This window comes from Siphateles boraxobius, unplaced genomic scaffold, assembly GCF_051911475.1.
Source record: "Siphateles boraxobius isolate OS27281-9 unplaced genomic scaffold, OSU_SipBor_1 104, whole genome shotgun sequence".
Taxonomy (NCBI): Eukaryota; Metazoa; Chordata; class Actinopteri; order Cypriniformes; family Leuciscidae; genus Siphateles; species Siphateles boraxobius.
In genome coordinates this window covers 14629-27171 of record NW_027508705.1, presented here as the reverse complement: position 1 = coordinate 27171, position 12543 = coordinate 14629, and the positions used below count along the sequence as shown (strand labels likewise).

Sequence of the window (12543 nt, the reverse complement as noted above, 5' to 3'; positions counted from 1 at the left end):
GTGTTCATCAACATTAAACTCTATAAATCAAAACTGCCTAATGATATTGAATGAAATGTCGACTGAGGATGAGCTATAGGACTGTGAAGCTTTGGGGGTGTTGATGCTATCTACTCCATCAATGTTTTGATCATCATTCTGAATATGATCCAGAAGTAGTCTTTTACAAAACCATGATTTTCTCAGCTTTTTCCTTAAAATGTTGCTTTTTTATGAGGTTTATCAAGTGTTAATAAAAAAAGAATGTTAATTTCAACATTTACTAATACATTATTAAAATCAAATGTTGTATCTGTTAACATTAGTTAATGCACTGTGAACTAACATGAACAAACAATGAACAGCTGGATTTTTATTAACTAACATTAACAAAGTTGATACATACTCTAACAAATGTATTGCTAATTGTCTACAAATGAGACCTTATTGTAAAGTGTTACCAATTAGTTTAGTTTATTCTGTCCTTTTCATTTTTAGGAAATTTTAATTATCATGAAATGTTGAAATTTGTTTTGAGAGTACGAATTGGATTTCAGATGTATTTGTACCCTATTTGTGTGAAGAGCTTCAGATTTAATCACAATCCTTTCAATTCCTGATCGGACAACATGTCCACCACTAATAAGCTGAAGGTATCCCTAGGAATTGCTAAATTGTCAAACTATGAACTCTATATCCAAAGGTTCTGAGATCAGCACAAAATGTGCCACACAGATACAAAATTTAACGTTGATATTTATTAAAATATACTTTTATATTTTACATGCATTTTATTTTTTGCTTTTACTAACATTTGTAGAGTTTTAACTAACTTAACATTTGTACCTCTTATGCTTTTAAATAAGTCATGGGACACCAGGGAAAATCCGATTCATGGAAAGTGCTCTAAAGTGCATGACTGTGTATATGGTAATTTAAACCAAATCAAAATGTGATTGCACATTACAACATAAAAACAAGTGAAATGCCTGAAAGCTTGTATCAGGATTTTGTGTTGCTGACATTTTTCCTTTGATGATTTTGTTCCCTGCAAAGGATAAATAACGGAATAGAAACTTCCTCTTTCACTACCTCATTACTGTGCTCTTGCAGGTTTGTTGTGCATGGACTGACCACCGGTGAGACGTATGTCTTCCGTGTACAAGCCATCAACGAGCTGGGCCTCAGCGATGAATCGCAGGAATCGGCTCCTCTTTCTGTGAGAGCTGCTCTCAGTAAGTTTGGCTCTCATGACCCAATCTCCTTTACATTCCATCAAGAAGCCAACTACAATTTATTTTGAACCTTTTCCAAACACACTCAAAAGCTGTTTCTCAGCAGTAGGTGTTTGTTATTGATAGCCCATGGTGTAGTAAATTACAAAAGGTACATAAGGTACCCACCAGAAATGGCCCACCAGACTTAATGACTACATGAGGTTTGGAAAGGTGTATATTTATCTTTATTCATAGGCAGTGCTTAGGAAAGTTTCCACACATTAACAAAAGAAAACATTAATTTTACACGTCAAATGTTTTTTAATATACAGTAGAGTTCAGCGGTGAAATGTATCAGCCAGTAGATTCTGCTACAGTGTTTGTTAAAGCAATAAACCATAAGAGAATGTGTTACAGTGATTTTCACCATGATTAATGCACTGTAGACAACATTGTTAATTATAATGGAAGTGATTTAGTTTTTACAAATCACATCATGTGTAAACAAAGTGTAACTGTAGATTGCTTATTATTGCCGGCTATTTTACAATTTGAGACTTATGATTCATTAGTTATGCATAATCTTTTCTTTTGGGTTGGATCCGTCAAGTTACAAATAAAAATAAAATAATCAGATGAATTATTTAATCAAGTCATACCTTTCCTTTGTAAATTATGCTTGATTTGCTAAATAAGATATGGAAAAGCATTTTATATTACTATATACAGTATTAGTACATATATTATGTGTGTTATATACAGTCTCCGTGATATACAATTGTTCATAATGTGAAATATATAGCCATCACACTATAAATAGTACACCCAGTACACAGTTGTATGCAAAAGGTTTTACAAATATTTTTATTCCCCTCAAACCTCGCACCATTTTCTAAATTGGTTTAATAATTTATACCAAATAAGTCAGAATGTGTTTTTTTTCCCTTCTCTATCTCTGTGGGACATTTAGTCAACAAGTAGAAATGATTACAGCCAGCAGACCATAAAATTTTTACAGATCTGGATGATTTGTTGAGCTGTTTGCTTTGTAACTCTTTAGCTTTAGCTAACAGAAATCCTCTGTTTGGACTCAGGGGGACCCATCCACACTCTGAGACTTCAAAAGATGAAAATAAAGATAAAACTTTTTGTCCTAAGAGTGCAGGCCTGTCTGTAGTAAACAGCCAGTCAAAACAGTGGTTCAAAAATTAAAATAGAGTTCTTTTGATGAAATTATTAGATGAAAGTATTTCTCAAAGTGTTTCAAACAAGCATCTATGAAGTAGTATATCTTGTCTCATACCATTTTTGTTATGGACAATATTGATAACTTGAGGAGAGTATATCATCTATCTGGCGGTTAAAAAAAAAAAAAAAACAGGCGAAACAACCCACCTAGTGTCACGATCAGGTTCAGATGAAGACGATGAAAAAGGTTCAAACTAGTTTCCACAAACAAAATAACCCACCTAGTGTCACGATCAGGTTCAGATGAAGACGATGAAAAAGGTTCAAACTAGTTTCCACAAACAAAATGTTAATAAAAAATGTAATCCAATAGCAAGAAAGCAACATAACAACATGTGATGCACAAACAATACCAGACAACAACTGATTGTAAAGGAGGAACTTAAATACACAGGGTGATGGAACCCAAAAGTTGAACAGGTGTACTTTAATTAGGAATACTGCATCACCATGACAACTGATTAATGACGTGCAAACAGGAACATGGGCAGACGGCAACAAAGAGGAACATAATAAGAGTCCATGAAAATGAAACTAAAGCTAAACAGAACATAATGGTGACAACTAGCAACAACTCAGAACATCATAGCAAACCACACAAAGTGCTGAAATCCTCTCAGAACTCCCTTCTGTAGCATTTTGATAGCACACAATTATTTTCAAAAAGTGTAAAGGCTCTGTTCTAAAGCCTAGTGAGCTTACTTTATAGAAAACATTTTAAAGCATCCCATGTTGATTATGATTATTCTGCTTTCAAAGTTATGTTGGTCAGTTGTAAGGCAGCATGGAATCTTTTGTGTAGAATGCAATCCCATAATGCTTTGAGATAAATCAATTTGATGGTGGACAAAAAATAGAAATAATCATTAAATTATCAAAAACAATACTGATAAAAATACTTCAGTCTAATAAAAATAAAACATTTTTTAATTAATATACTCTCTATTTGCACCATTGTTCAAGTTTGTGGTCGGTAAGATTTAAAAAATGTTTTTGAAAGAAGACCACAGTTTACAACTGTGGTTTTTCTGTGCACACAGAAACAGAAGCACAGAAACTAGTTGACAATGCTGCTTCGCGACGTAGGCAGAAAATGTAGGGTAGGGCGAAAAACTCATCTCATTTTCTCCTCCAACTTCAGAAACGTCCAACATCGTTGTTTTACCTTTTATTTTATTTTTAATTTTTTTTTACTTAGTCTTTGCACGCTCGCTTTCACCTACGTCACGCTTGACCTTTCAACGTGATTACATAATGTGTGGTGCATTACAGCTAGAGCAAGACGAGCATTTGTGGTTAAAAAGTACACAAATATATATATATATATGCCTTGGCTGGGATTGTGTAGAACCTTTTGAAGCTGCATTGAAACTGCAACCCGTTGGTTCTCGTTAAAGTTTAGGAATGTTTTCCTAAAAAACCTTAATTTCTTTTCGACTGAAGAAATAAAGAAATTAAAATCTTTGATGACGTGGAGGTGAGTAAATTATCAGGAAATTTTAATTCTGAAGCGAACTAATCCTTTTAAGCTTCTTGTTGTGCCATTCTTTGCCTCCACGTCGTGCATTAAAATTGTTTTAAGCACAGCTAGCGGTGGATTATCCCTTACTTATTATCAACAGTTGGGCTGCTGAATATTTTTGTGGACTCTTTCAGAATATATATATATATATACAGTATATATATATATATATATATATATATATATATACATATATATATATATATATATATATATATATATACAGTATATATTATTATTATTATTATTATTATTTATATATATATATATATTTTTTTTTTTTTGAAGTAGATATCACTTTACATCAAAAAGCAATAAAAGTATTAATTTCTTAAAAAAAAAACCTTACTGTCCCCAAACTTTTGAATGGTTCACATTTTGATGCCTTTGAACGTTGTTCTTGTGTTCCAAATCGAATATAACTGAAATGCTGTTTGTTTTAGATGGACAAAGCCCGACATTATCTTATGGAAACGCATTTCCATAGTTTGATGCTAACACTAATGTTTAACAAAATGCATTTCACCATTTTATATTACATCTCCGGACACATCTTTTCCTCTGAAATTTGCATATTACAAGCCAGAGATGCGGCCTGCACGTCAGCGCATGTTCCTCTTTGTTGAAGACACTGAGTAATGTGAACGTCGGCTACAGCAATCTGTCTTCTCCACAGAGTTGCCCTCTTCCCCTTACGACATCTCTCTTCTGTATTGTGACGGGGAATCCATGGTTCTCAACTGGAAGCAGCCCATCCATTCTGGAGGAGCAGAGGTCACTGATTATTACATTGACAAATTCAATGTGGCCAAGAAGACTTGGAAGGAGGTCAACATCCCACCCATTAAGGAAAGCCTGCACAAGGTGTCTATTTATTGCAGCATCCTGTGCATGTTGTTACATCAGCTTATACTGATGGATTTCTAATAATATTATGTAATATAATATTACCTTGTAAAATAATTACTAAGATTAACTGTTTCTTCTGAAGGTTGGAGGTCTGACAGCTGGGTCAGTGTATCAGTTTAGGATCTATGGAGCTAATTTGGTTGGATTGGGTGGTGCCTCAACCCCAAGCAGGTCCTTCAAATGTGAGGCTTGGACCATGCCTGAGCCAGGTAATGTGAAGTGTGTACATAGTTTTGAATTGTACTGTTCAAATTTTGTCATTATTTATTCACCCTCATGTCGTTCAAAACCTGTATGCTGCTATTTGTTCTGTGCAACACAAAAGGAGAAATTAACAAATATTTTAGAATTTTCATGATCTAATATCAGAAAATATGAATAAATACTGTAACAAATATTTTGCTAATTATTAGTTAATGTTAGTTAGAGCATTAAGTAAGGTCAACTAATGAGACCTTATTGTAAAATGTTACCGCAGAATCAGCTGAATTTGAAACTTTGAAACCAAGGCATAACAAAGGCTGTACAAGATCAATAAATTGACCAAAAAAGCAATTGACAGTTCTGCAAAGTGGTCCGAAACTCTCTCACATTGGTTCTGGACCAGCGGGTCATCCTTTTTGTTGAGTTCTGTCCCTGAAAATCTTTCCTCCACTGCAACTCTGGAATCTTATTGTCCATTCACCATATTTTAAGTAGCACACTCAAGAATTAATGCCCTTTTGACAACACACTGATGCACCAAATAGAATCTGAATGCAAATATGATCAGTGGACAACAATTATTTGGTCTGTTCTTCACACAAACTGTCGTATGGCAGTCAAAGTCACATGGCCTTTTTATAGGGATTTTTTTTTTTTTTTTTGCCATCTTTGGAGTTTGAGAGTCATGGTAACGTTGAACAGATGGTGGTCTGTGTATGTGAAGATTCTCCAAAAGTCTTGTTTTCCACAGAAGAAAGAAAGTCATACATGTTTGGAACATTATGAATATGGTGAATTAATTATGGCAATTTTTATCTTTGTGTGAACTGTTCCTTTAACAAACTAAAACAAATCTCCATTAAGCTCATTTTGTTTTATGTGTTGCCCTAAGACACTTTAGAGGAAGTAAAAGTCTTATGTGTGCAAAACACTCATTCTTGAGACCAAGCCACAAATCTTGGCAAACATTACTTGAGTCCTTTTTTTTTTTCAGAAGATTTACAGTATTTTTATTGGAGATATAGATCCTCTAGAGTAAGATGTCTTGTTTAGGTGGTTAAAAACCATTGTTTAAGGCTACACAGGGAATAGGAGGTCTCTATAGCTCTCTGTTTGTTTCTGCCTGTCACCTCTAGACTACATCACCATCATTAAAAATGAAGGATTAATAGTATTAATAGTACATGTCTCAATCCTTGTTACTGTGTTTCAAGTGAACCAAGTAAGGTGATTAATAGCTGTTTTCACACAAAAAAGCTGTTTTTATCAAAGTGACACATGTTCAAATCCAGCCTGCATTATGTAATGCTCCAATTCCGACATTAGTGTATTGGACAGTCAAGACCAGCAAGAAACTCAAAAGACGTGTGCAATCGTCACATAAGCTTTTTGAGAACATAATCAAAATATAACATGTTATATTTTACCCTAAGAATATAATTTTTTTATAGTATTTATACATCACACTATTTTAATGTACTGTATAAAATGAGAATCAGTGTACAAAAATACATAATAATAATAACCTCAGAAGAAAATCGCCCATTATTTACTACAGTGATTAGAATTTGGTAGACAGATTTGCATGAAAATTTACATAATTAATTTCACATTCCACAGTTTTGTTGGATTTTAAGGTGAAATGTCATGTGCACATGTTTTCATGAGATTCACCCAAACATGTTTGAAAGCATGAAAAATCTGAGCTTTAATTGCCTTGTGTTTGGCTTTGGTAGGTCCAGCCTATGACCTGACCTTCACTGAAGTAAGGGATGATTCTTTGGTGTTGGAGTGGAAGGCTCCTGTCTACAATGGGGTCAGTACCATCACTGGATACTTCATTGAGAAATCCAGGAAAGGCTCTGATACCTGGAGCAAAGTCAACGAAAGTTCAGTCAACCACTGCTATCTCAAGGTATTGATTTTTGAGTGCCGACAAGCTCATATTCTCATATTTTCTGTACTATTCTTTTAGAATGCCAGACATAGAAATATGAAAATCTGTGCACTTCTCTGTTCCTTGATCAAATGTACGGTTTCAATGTTTACAGGTCAAGGGTCTAGAGACAGGCGAATCTTATGTGTTCCGCGTACTGGCCGAGAATATCAAGGGCATCGGCATGGCTTCAACCCCCTCTGACCCTGTGTGTGTCAAGGCACTGCCAGGTAAACATGTAATGTAGAGCAGACACTGTTTAAGGCATAGACATACATATCTGAATGGGGGGAAAAAAATCAATGTGGTTCTGCCTTACAGAGCCAGTTGCTTCTTTGATTGATGCATTGTGATGCTGTATGTGTCTGCTGAAAGAATAAATGTCCCATTTTCAATTTAAAGGGACAAATCATTTAGTTTGTTTACTCTAGAACTTGTATGCGAAAAAAAAACTAGCATGCATTTTTTTTGCAGTTATTCTGAGCTTAAGAATCACAATATATGAGACAATAAATGTAATTTGTAAATTAAATATAATTTCGAAAAACAATTACATAAATTGTTTGTCAAAATAGTAGATAGGAAATCCTGGATTTATGCTGGATTTAGCTGCCCATTACGCAAACGGACACTGAAAAATGTCTTGCCTTTTTAATTTTGGTTAATTCACCCAAAAATAAAAATTCTTTCATCATTTACTTACCTTCATGGGATTCCAAAGTCTTAAATTGCTCAATTCTTAACGAATTGTTTAATGACTCCTTTATTACTATTGTTAATAGTCTTCTAATTTTTGGTTACATGCAGTTTGTAACTTTTGGCGCTCTATAGTGGTTAAAAAACAGAACTGCACTCGTCTTGTTGAAGAACATTGTAGACAGAGCTACTTCTCTCTGTTTATGTCCATGACGACTCACGCAGGTACTGGGCTACTCCGCAGTGGTACGACCCGAACCAGTCTAAAATAGTACAAGTATAAAGACGTATTATAGGTGTACTGTATTGATTCAGGATAAGACAAAAACACGGCTTGGAAAATGGATTCATGTTGTACTCACTTATTATATAAATTTTGTACATTTTGAACACAAAAAAAGTTACGACCCCTACGACTGCAGCTTTAACCAAAGTCTTATGTCTAAATAATATCAGGGTGAGTAAATTATGACATAATTAGAATTGTTGGGTGAACTGTCCCTTTAAGGCAGCATTTCTCAATGAGAGAACATTTTGGGTGCTGGAAGCAATATTTGTGAAAGGGGTTTTGTTTAAGGCGAGTGACCGTTTACAGTGACTACTTGCAAAAGAATGTGGTCTGCAACATTCTAAAACCTACCAATTTACACCAGTGCGACTAGACGAGAGGAGGTATTGTTGCCATAGCAACTACTCTTTTCCTTCAGTTTTTCTGTCATCTTTCTTTAGCACAGCTGTTGGACCTGTGAAAGCAACTTAGTGTTTAGCATCCAAAAACACTCTTAACAGACGTAATAATAATATTAATAACAATAATGATTCTTGTTTGATGATTGGCTACTGTTTGTGATAAGCTACCTAAATAAAGTTGGAATATTTTAATATATTTGTTCAACACTCATTTTTTTTATTCTATTCACGTGGCTCACATCACATTTCCCTGGGAAACTAATGAAAATGATATTCCAGCTGTTAAATAGGGTGAACCACTGCCTTAAGGGGACTTTGTCAACATGAAATGCTTGCAACCCATTTTACTTCCATAATGTGATGAATTTACATATGAAACAGGATCTTTAACAAGAAAAAAATATAGATTGGTTGTGATTTATTGATATCACCGGGTGGTTGGAAGGGGTCAAGATTTTAACTGCATGGCCCAACAAGTTTTTCTACTGTTTTTCTCCATTGACGGCTTTTGAAAAGTTAAAAGTGTATTCTGACAAAATTATAGTAGTAACAAAACGTCTCAGGTTACGTATGTAACCCTGGTTCCCTGATAGGGAACGAGACGCTGCGTTTGAGACGCGATGGGAACGCGTCTCAAACGCAGCTCGAGTTCCCTTGAAAGGGAACGTCTCAGTTTACGTATGTAACCCTGGATCCCTGATAGTGAACGAGACGCTGCGTTTGAGACGCGTTCCCATCGCGTCTCAAACGCAGCTCGAGTTCCCTTGAAAGGGAACTTATATATTATATATTTTTTATTTTATTTATTTATATTTTTTTCAGGATTCATTGATGAATAAAAAGTTAAAAAAAGAACAGCATTTATTCAAAATAGAAATCTTTTCTAACAATATAATTTTTTATAATCACTTTTTATCAGTTTAATACATCCTTGCAAGTTGGTGAATAAAAGTATTAATTTCTTTCAAAAACAGAAAGAAAAAAATGACCCCAAACTTTTGAACTGTAGTGTATATTGTTACAAAGGATTTCTATTTTAAATAAATTATGTTCTTTTTTAAAAACTTTTTATTCATCAAAGAATCCTGAAAAAAGTATCACAGGTATAAAAAAATATCAAACAGCACAACTTTTTCCAACCTTGATAATAAATCAGTATATTAGAATGATTTTTAAAGGATCATGTGACACTGAAGACTGGAGTGATGGCTGATAAAAAAAAAAAATCAGCTTTGCATCACAGAAATAAATTGAAATATAAATATATATTAAAATAGTTCAATACAATACAATAATAATAATAATACCCTGTACAATACTTTTATTCATTAAAACTCATCTTTGATCACCAAAATGACATTTTTAAGCATTTTTCCATGAAAGAAAAACATTTATTCATGCCTTAAGATAGCTTGAATGTAACTCTACAACCTTGACCATTTAGTATTTGCGGTGCTATGAATATGCAAATTAGCCCCGCCTCCACTCCCTCGCACCAGCTCAGAGATCCACTTGTTGACGATCACACGTTGACGTGATTGGTTACAAGGAAGTTTGTGACTTCAGAAACACCAGCGATTTCAAACCGCGTTTTTGAGACTGTCTTAAATTCACTGGAGTTTTAAAGAGAAAATAGTCAGCAATGGTGTTGACTTAGAAATGTACACATGGTTTGTCTTAAAGCATATTAAAAACACCACATCGACATTTAAACAACATTAAAAGGGGACTTTAAATTGTAATAATATTTAACAATATTGCTGTTTTTTCCTGTATTTTTGATCAAATAAATGCAGGCTTGATGATCATAAGAGATTTCTTTCAAAAATATTAAAAATAGTTATGTAGTTATAGTTATAGTAATAGTTATGCTTCACACACACACACACACACACAGACACACACACACACACACACACACACACACACACACACACACACACACACACACACACACACACACACACTGAATAGGACATTAATTTATGTTATCAGAGTTATCAGGGATTAGTTATGATGACTCAGGTGATTGGCTCAGAATGTCTATTTCCCAGAACTAAGTGTCTATGAGAAAAGATGGCAGATTTCAGTTCACACACTTCTGAGGGTTTTGCGTCAGTTGATGAACGGATAGCCTTCCTCAGAAACTCTATAGACCTCATTGGCTTGGCGACATCAGAAAAAAAAGAGGAAAGTCATTTTTAGAGGAGGTCATCCATCCAGGGTGTTTTGCTGCCTTTGGCCCGAGATGCTGAGATAAGCTCCAGCATCCCTGCTATCCTACATAAGACAAGCAGTTTCGAGGATGGATGGATGGATTTGAGAAGTTGTTATTACAGTGATGGTATTGGTATTTATTTTCATGATTTTTGTTTTATTTTGTGCACTGATGAATTGTGCACAGTAAGACCAGGAAGTCGCATTCAGTTGTCAGTTTGACATTTTAAACCTAAACAACTTACACAGCCATCCAGAATAGCAGACTATCTGTGAATTCTAAAGAAGATTTATTTTTTATTTTTGAAGAAATGGGAGGAGTTCACAGTGGGGCTGAGAGAGAGCTGTTCAGGGCAGTGTGGATTGCACCATGGGAGGTGTTCTCGAGTGTCTTGGGGAGCAGCTGCCTGCACATTCACAGATAAGCAGAAAGCTGCCACGGGATGATCCAAGATGATTCATTCAGAGTAGCCCGAAAGGTTTGTGGCTGATAAAAATGGCATCAGCCAGTAGAGGGCACTGTGGATTCGTGTGTCTATAGAAAGTATGTGTGTGATGTTGTGTGAGATGTTCTACAGTACAACTAAGAAGGAAAGCCCTGCTTGGGCTGATTGGTCATAATCAATCTCCACAGATTTCTGCACTTGAACACCCATCATTGACAAACTTCTGCACACCTGTTACATGTTCATTAATTACTATTATTATTTTTTACAAATTTTATTATGCTTTTAGATACCACTACACTGAGAAAAATGATAAAATGATACCTAAAAATGGTAGCATCTAAAGGAACTGCTTTTGTTCGAGTCAAAAATATAATTTTACTTCACTGAATCCACATAAGGGATCTGAATCAACACTAAACTGACTTTAGCTGAACAACAGCCGAAATGCATCATTTTCTAGTTACCACTGTAAAGCTGCTTTGAAACAATCTGTAATAAAATAAATAAAGGTGACTTGATGACCTAAATACATTTATTTAGACAAAGAAAAAAAAAACGATTTTTTGATGCAATAAATTAGGTATAAATAGCTATTTAAGGTAATATTAATTAACTTTTTTGGGTTAAAAATTATCCAAAATATATTTTTTTAGCAAGTACATAACCAGCCAGTGTTCAAAACTATCTGCTTGCCTAAGATCGAATCAAAATGGTAAGCTTGTAATAATGTTTTTTGGTACTGTTGGATTTCCGCGGGAAATTCGAGCATGTCTTTGCATCATTACGTCACATCTGTACACATAAAGAAGGTGTCTCGGCTAGTAGGCTATATTGCGTGTGATGGTGTTGGAGGTGGAGATTTATAGCCTTTTCTCACAGCACTTGATATAATTAATCTTATTAATTTGATGGCGGATCCAGAAAGGTTCAAACGACAATCACTAGTGACAACTGTAGATTCACCTGTTGTAAAACGCAAAAGACTTCGGACTCCTGAGTGGCTACAGAAAAAAAGAGACTGCGACCGGGCCCATGCCAAAACAAGGATAAATATTGCAAGGGCATTAAATGTAGTCACTCAATGCTGATGTTGTTAACATTAACAATTTGAGAACAAAGTATAATTTGCACGGTTTGACGTGATATGATAAGAGATCATTAGATTTAATCAGCGCGATTTCTTGCAATGCCTTTTTCCTCTTAGTTGGTCAGAACAAAAGTGGATGTTACTTGTTCAGATGACATTTTCTATTGAAAATTCTTATGTTGGTCATACTTCCAAAAGTATCCTCACCGGCGCGGTGACTGACAGCCTCACATTCTCCTCAAAACATTGGATTCATCCGCGCTGTGCCGTGCCGAGGCACAACCCACGTAAAGTTGATAATTCCATGAATAACGGCAATTGCAGATTTCGAACAGAGATGGCGAAAAAGAGGAAAAATACAGACTGCAACTTTAAACTTATTCTTTAAA

General features: G+C 34.8%; 1 protein-coding gene across 1 annotated transcript in view; it reads left to right on the top strand.

The window, feature by feature from the left end:
* The window catches only part of LOC143753748 (myomesin-2-like), a 62085-nt gene that overhangs the window by 35208 nt on the left and 14334 nt on the right, over window positions 1-12543 (top strand). Inside the window, exons 16-20 of the mRNA XM_077246435.1 lie at window positions 1093-1214; window positions 4643-4830; window positions 4958-5084; window positions 6816-6994; window positions 7131-7245. Of these exons, the coding sequence (XP_077102550.1) occupies window positions 1093-1214; window positions 4643-4830; window positions 4958-5084; window positions 6816-6994; window positions 7131-7245 (731 nt within the window). The remainder of the gene's footprint in view (window positions 1-1092; window positions 1215-4642; window positions 4831-4957; window positions 5085-6815; window positions 6995-7130; window positions 7246-12543) is intronic.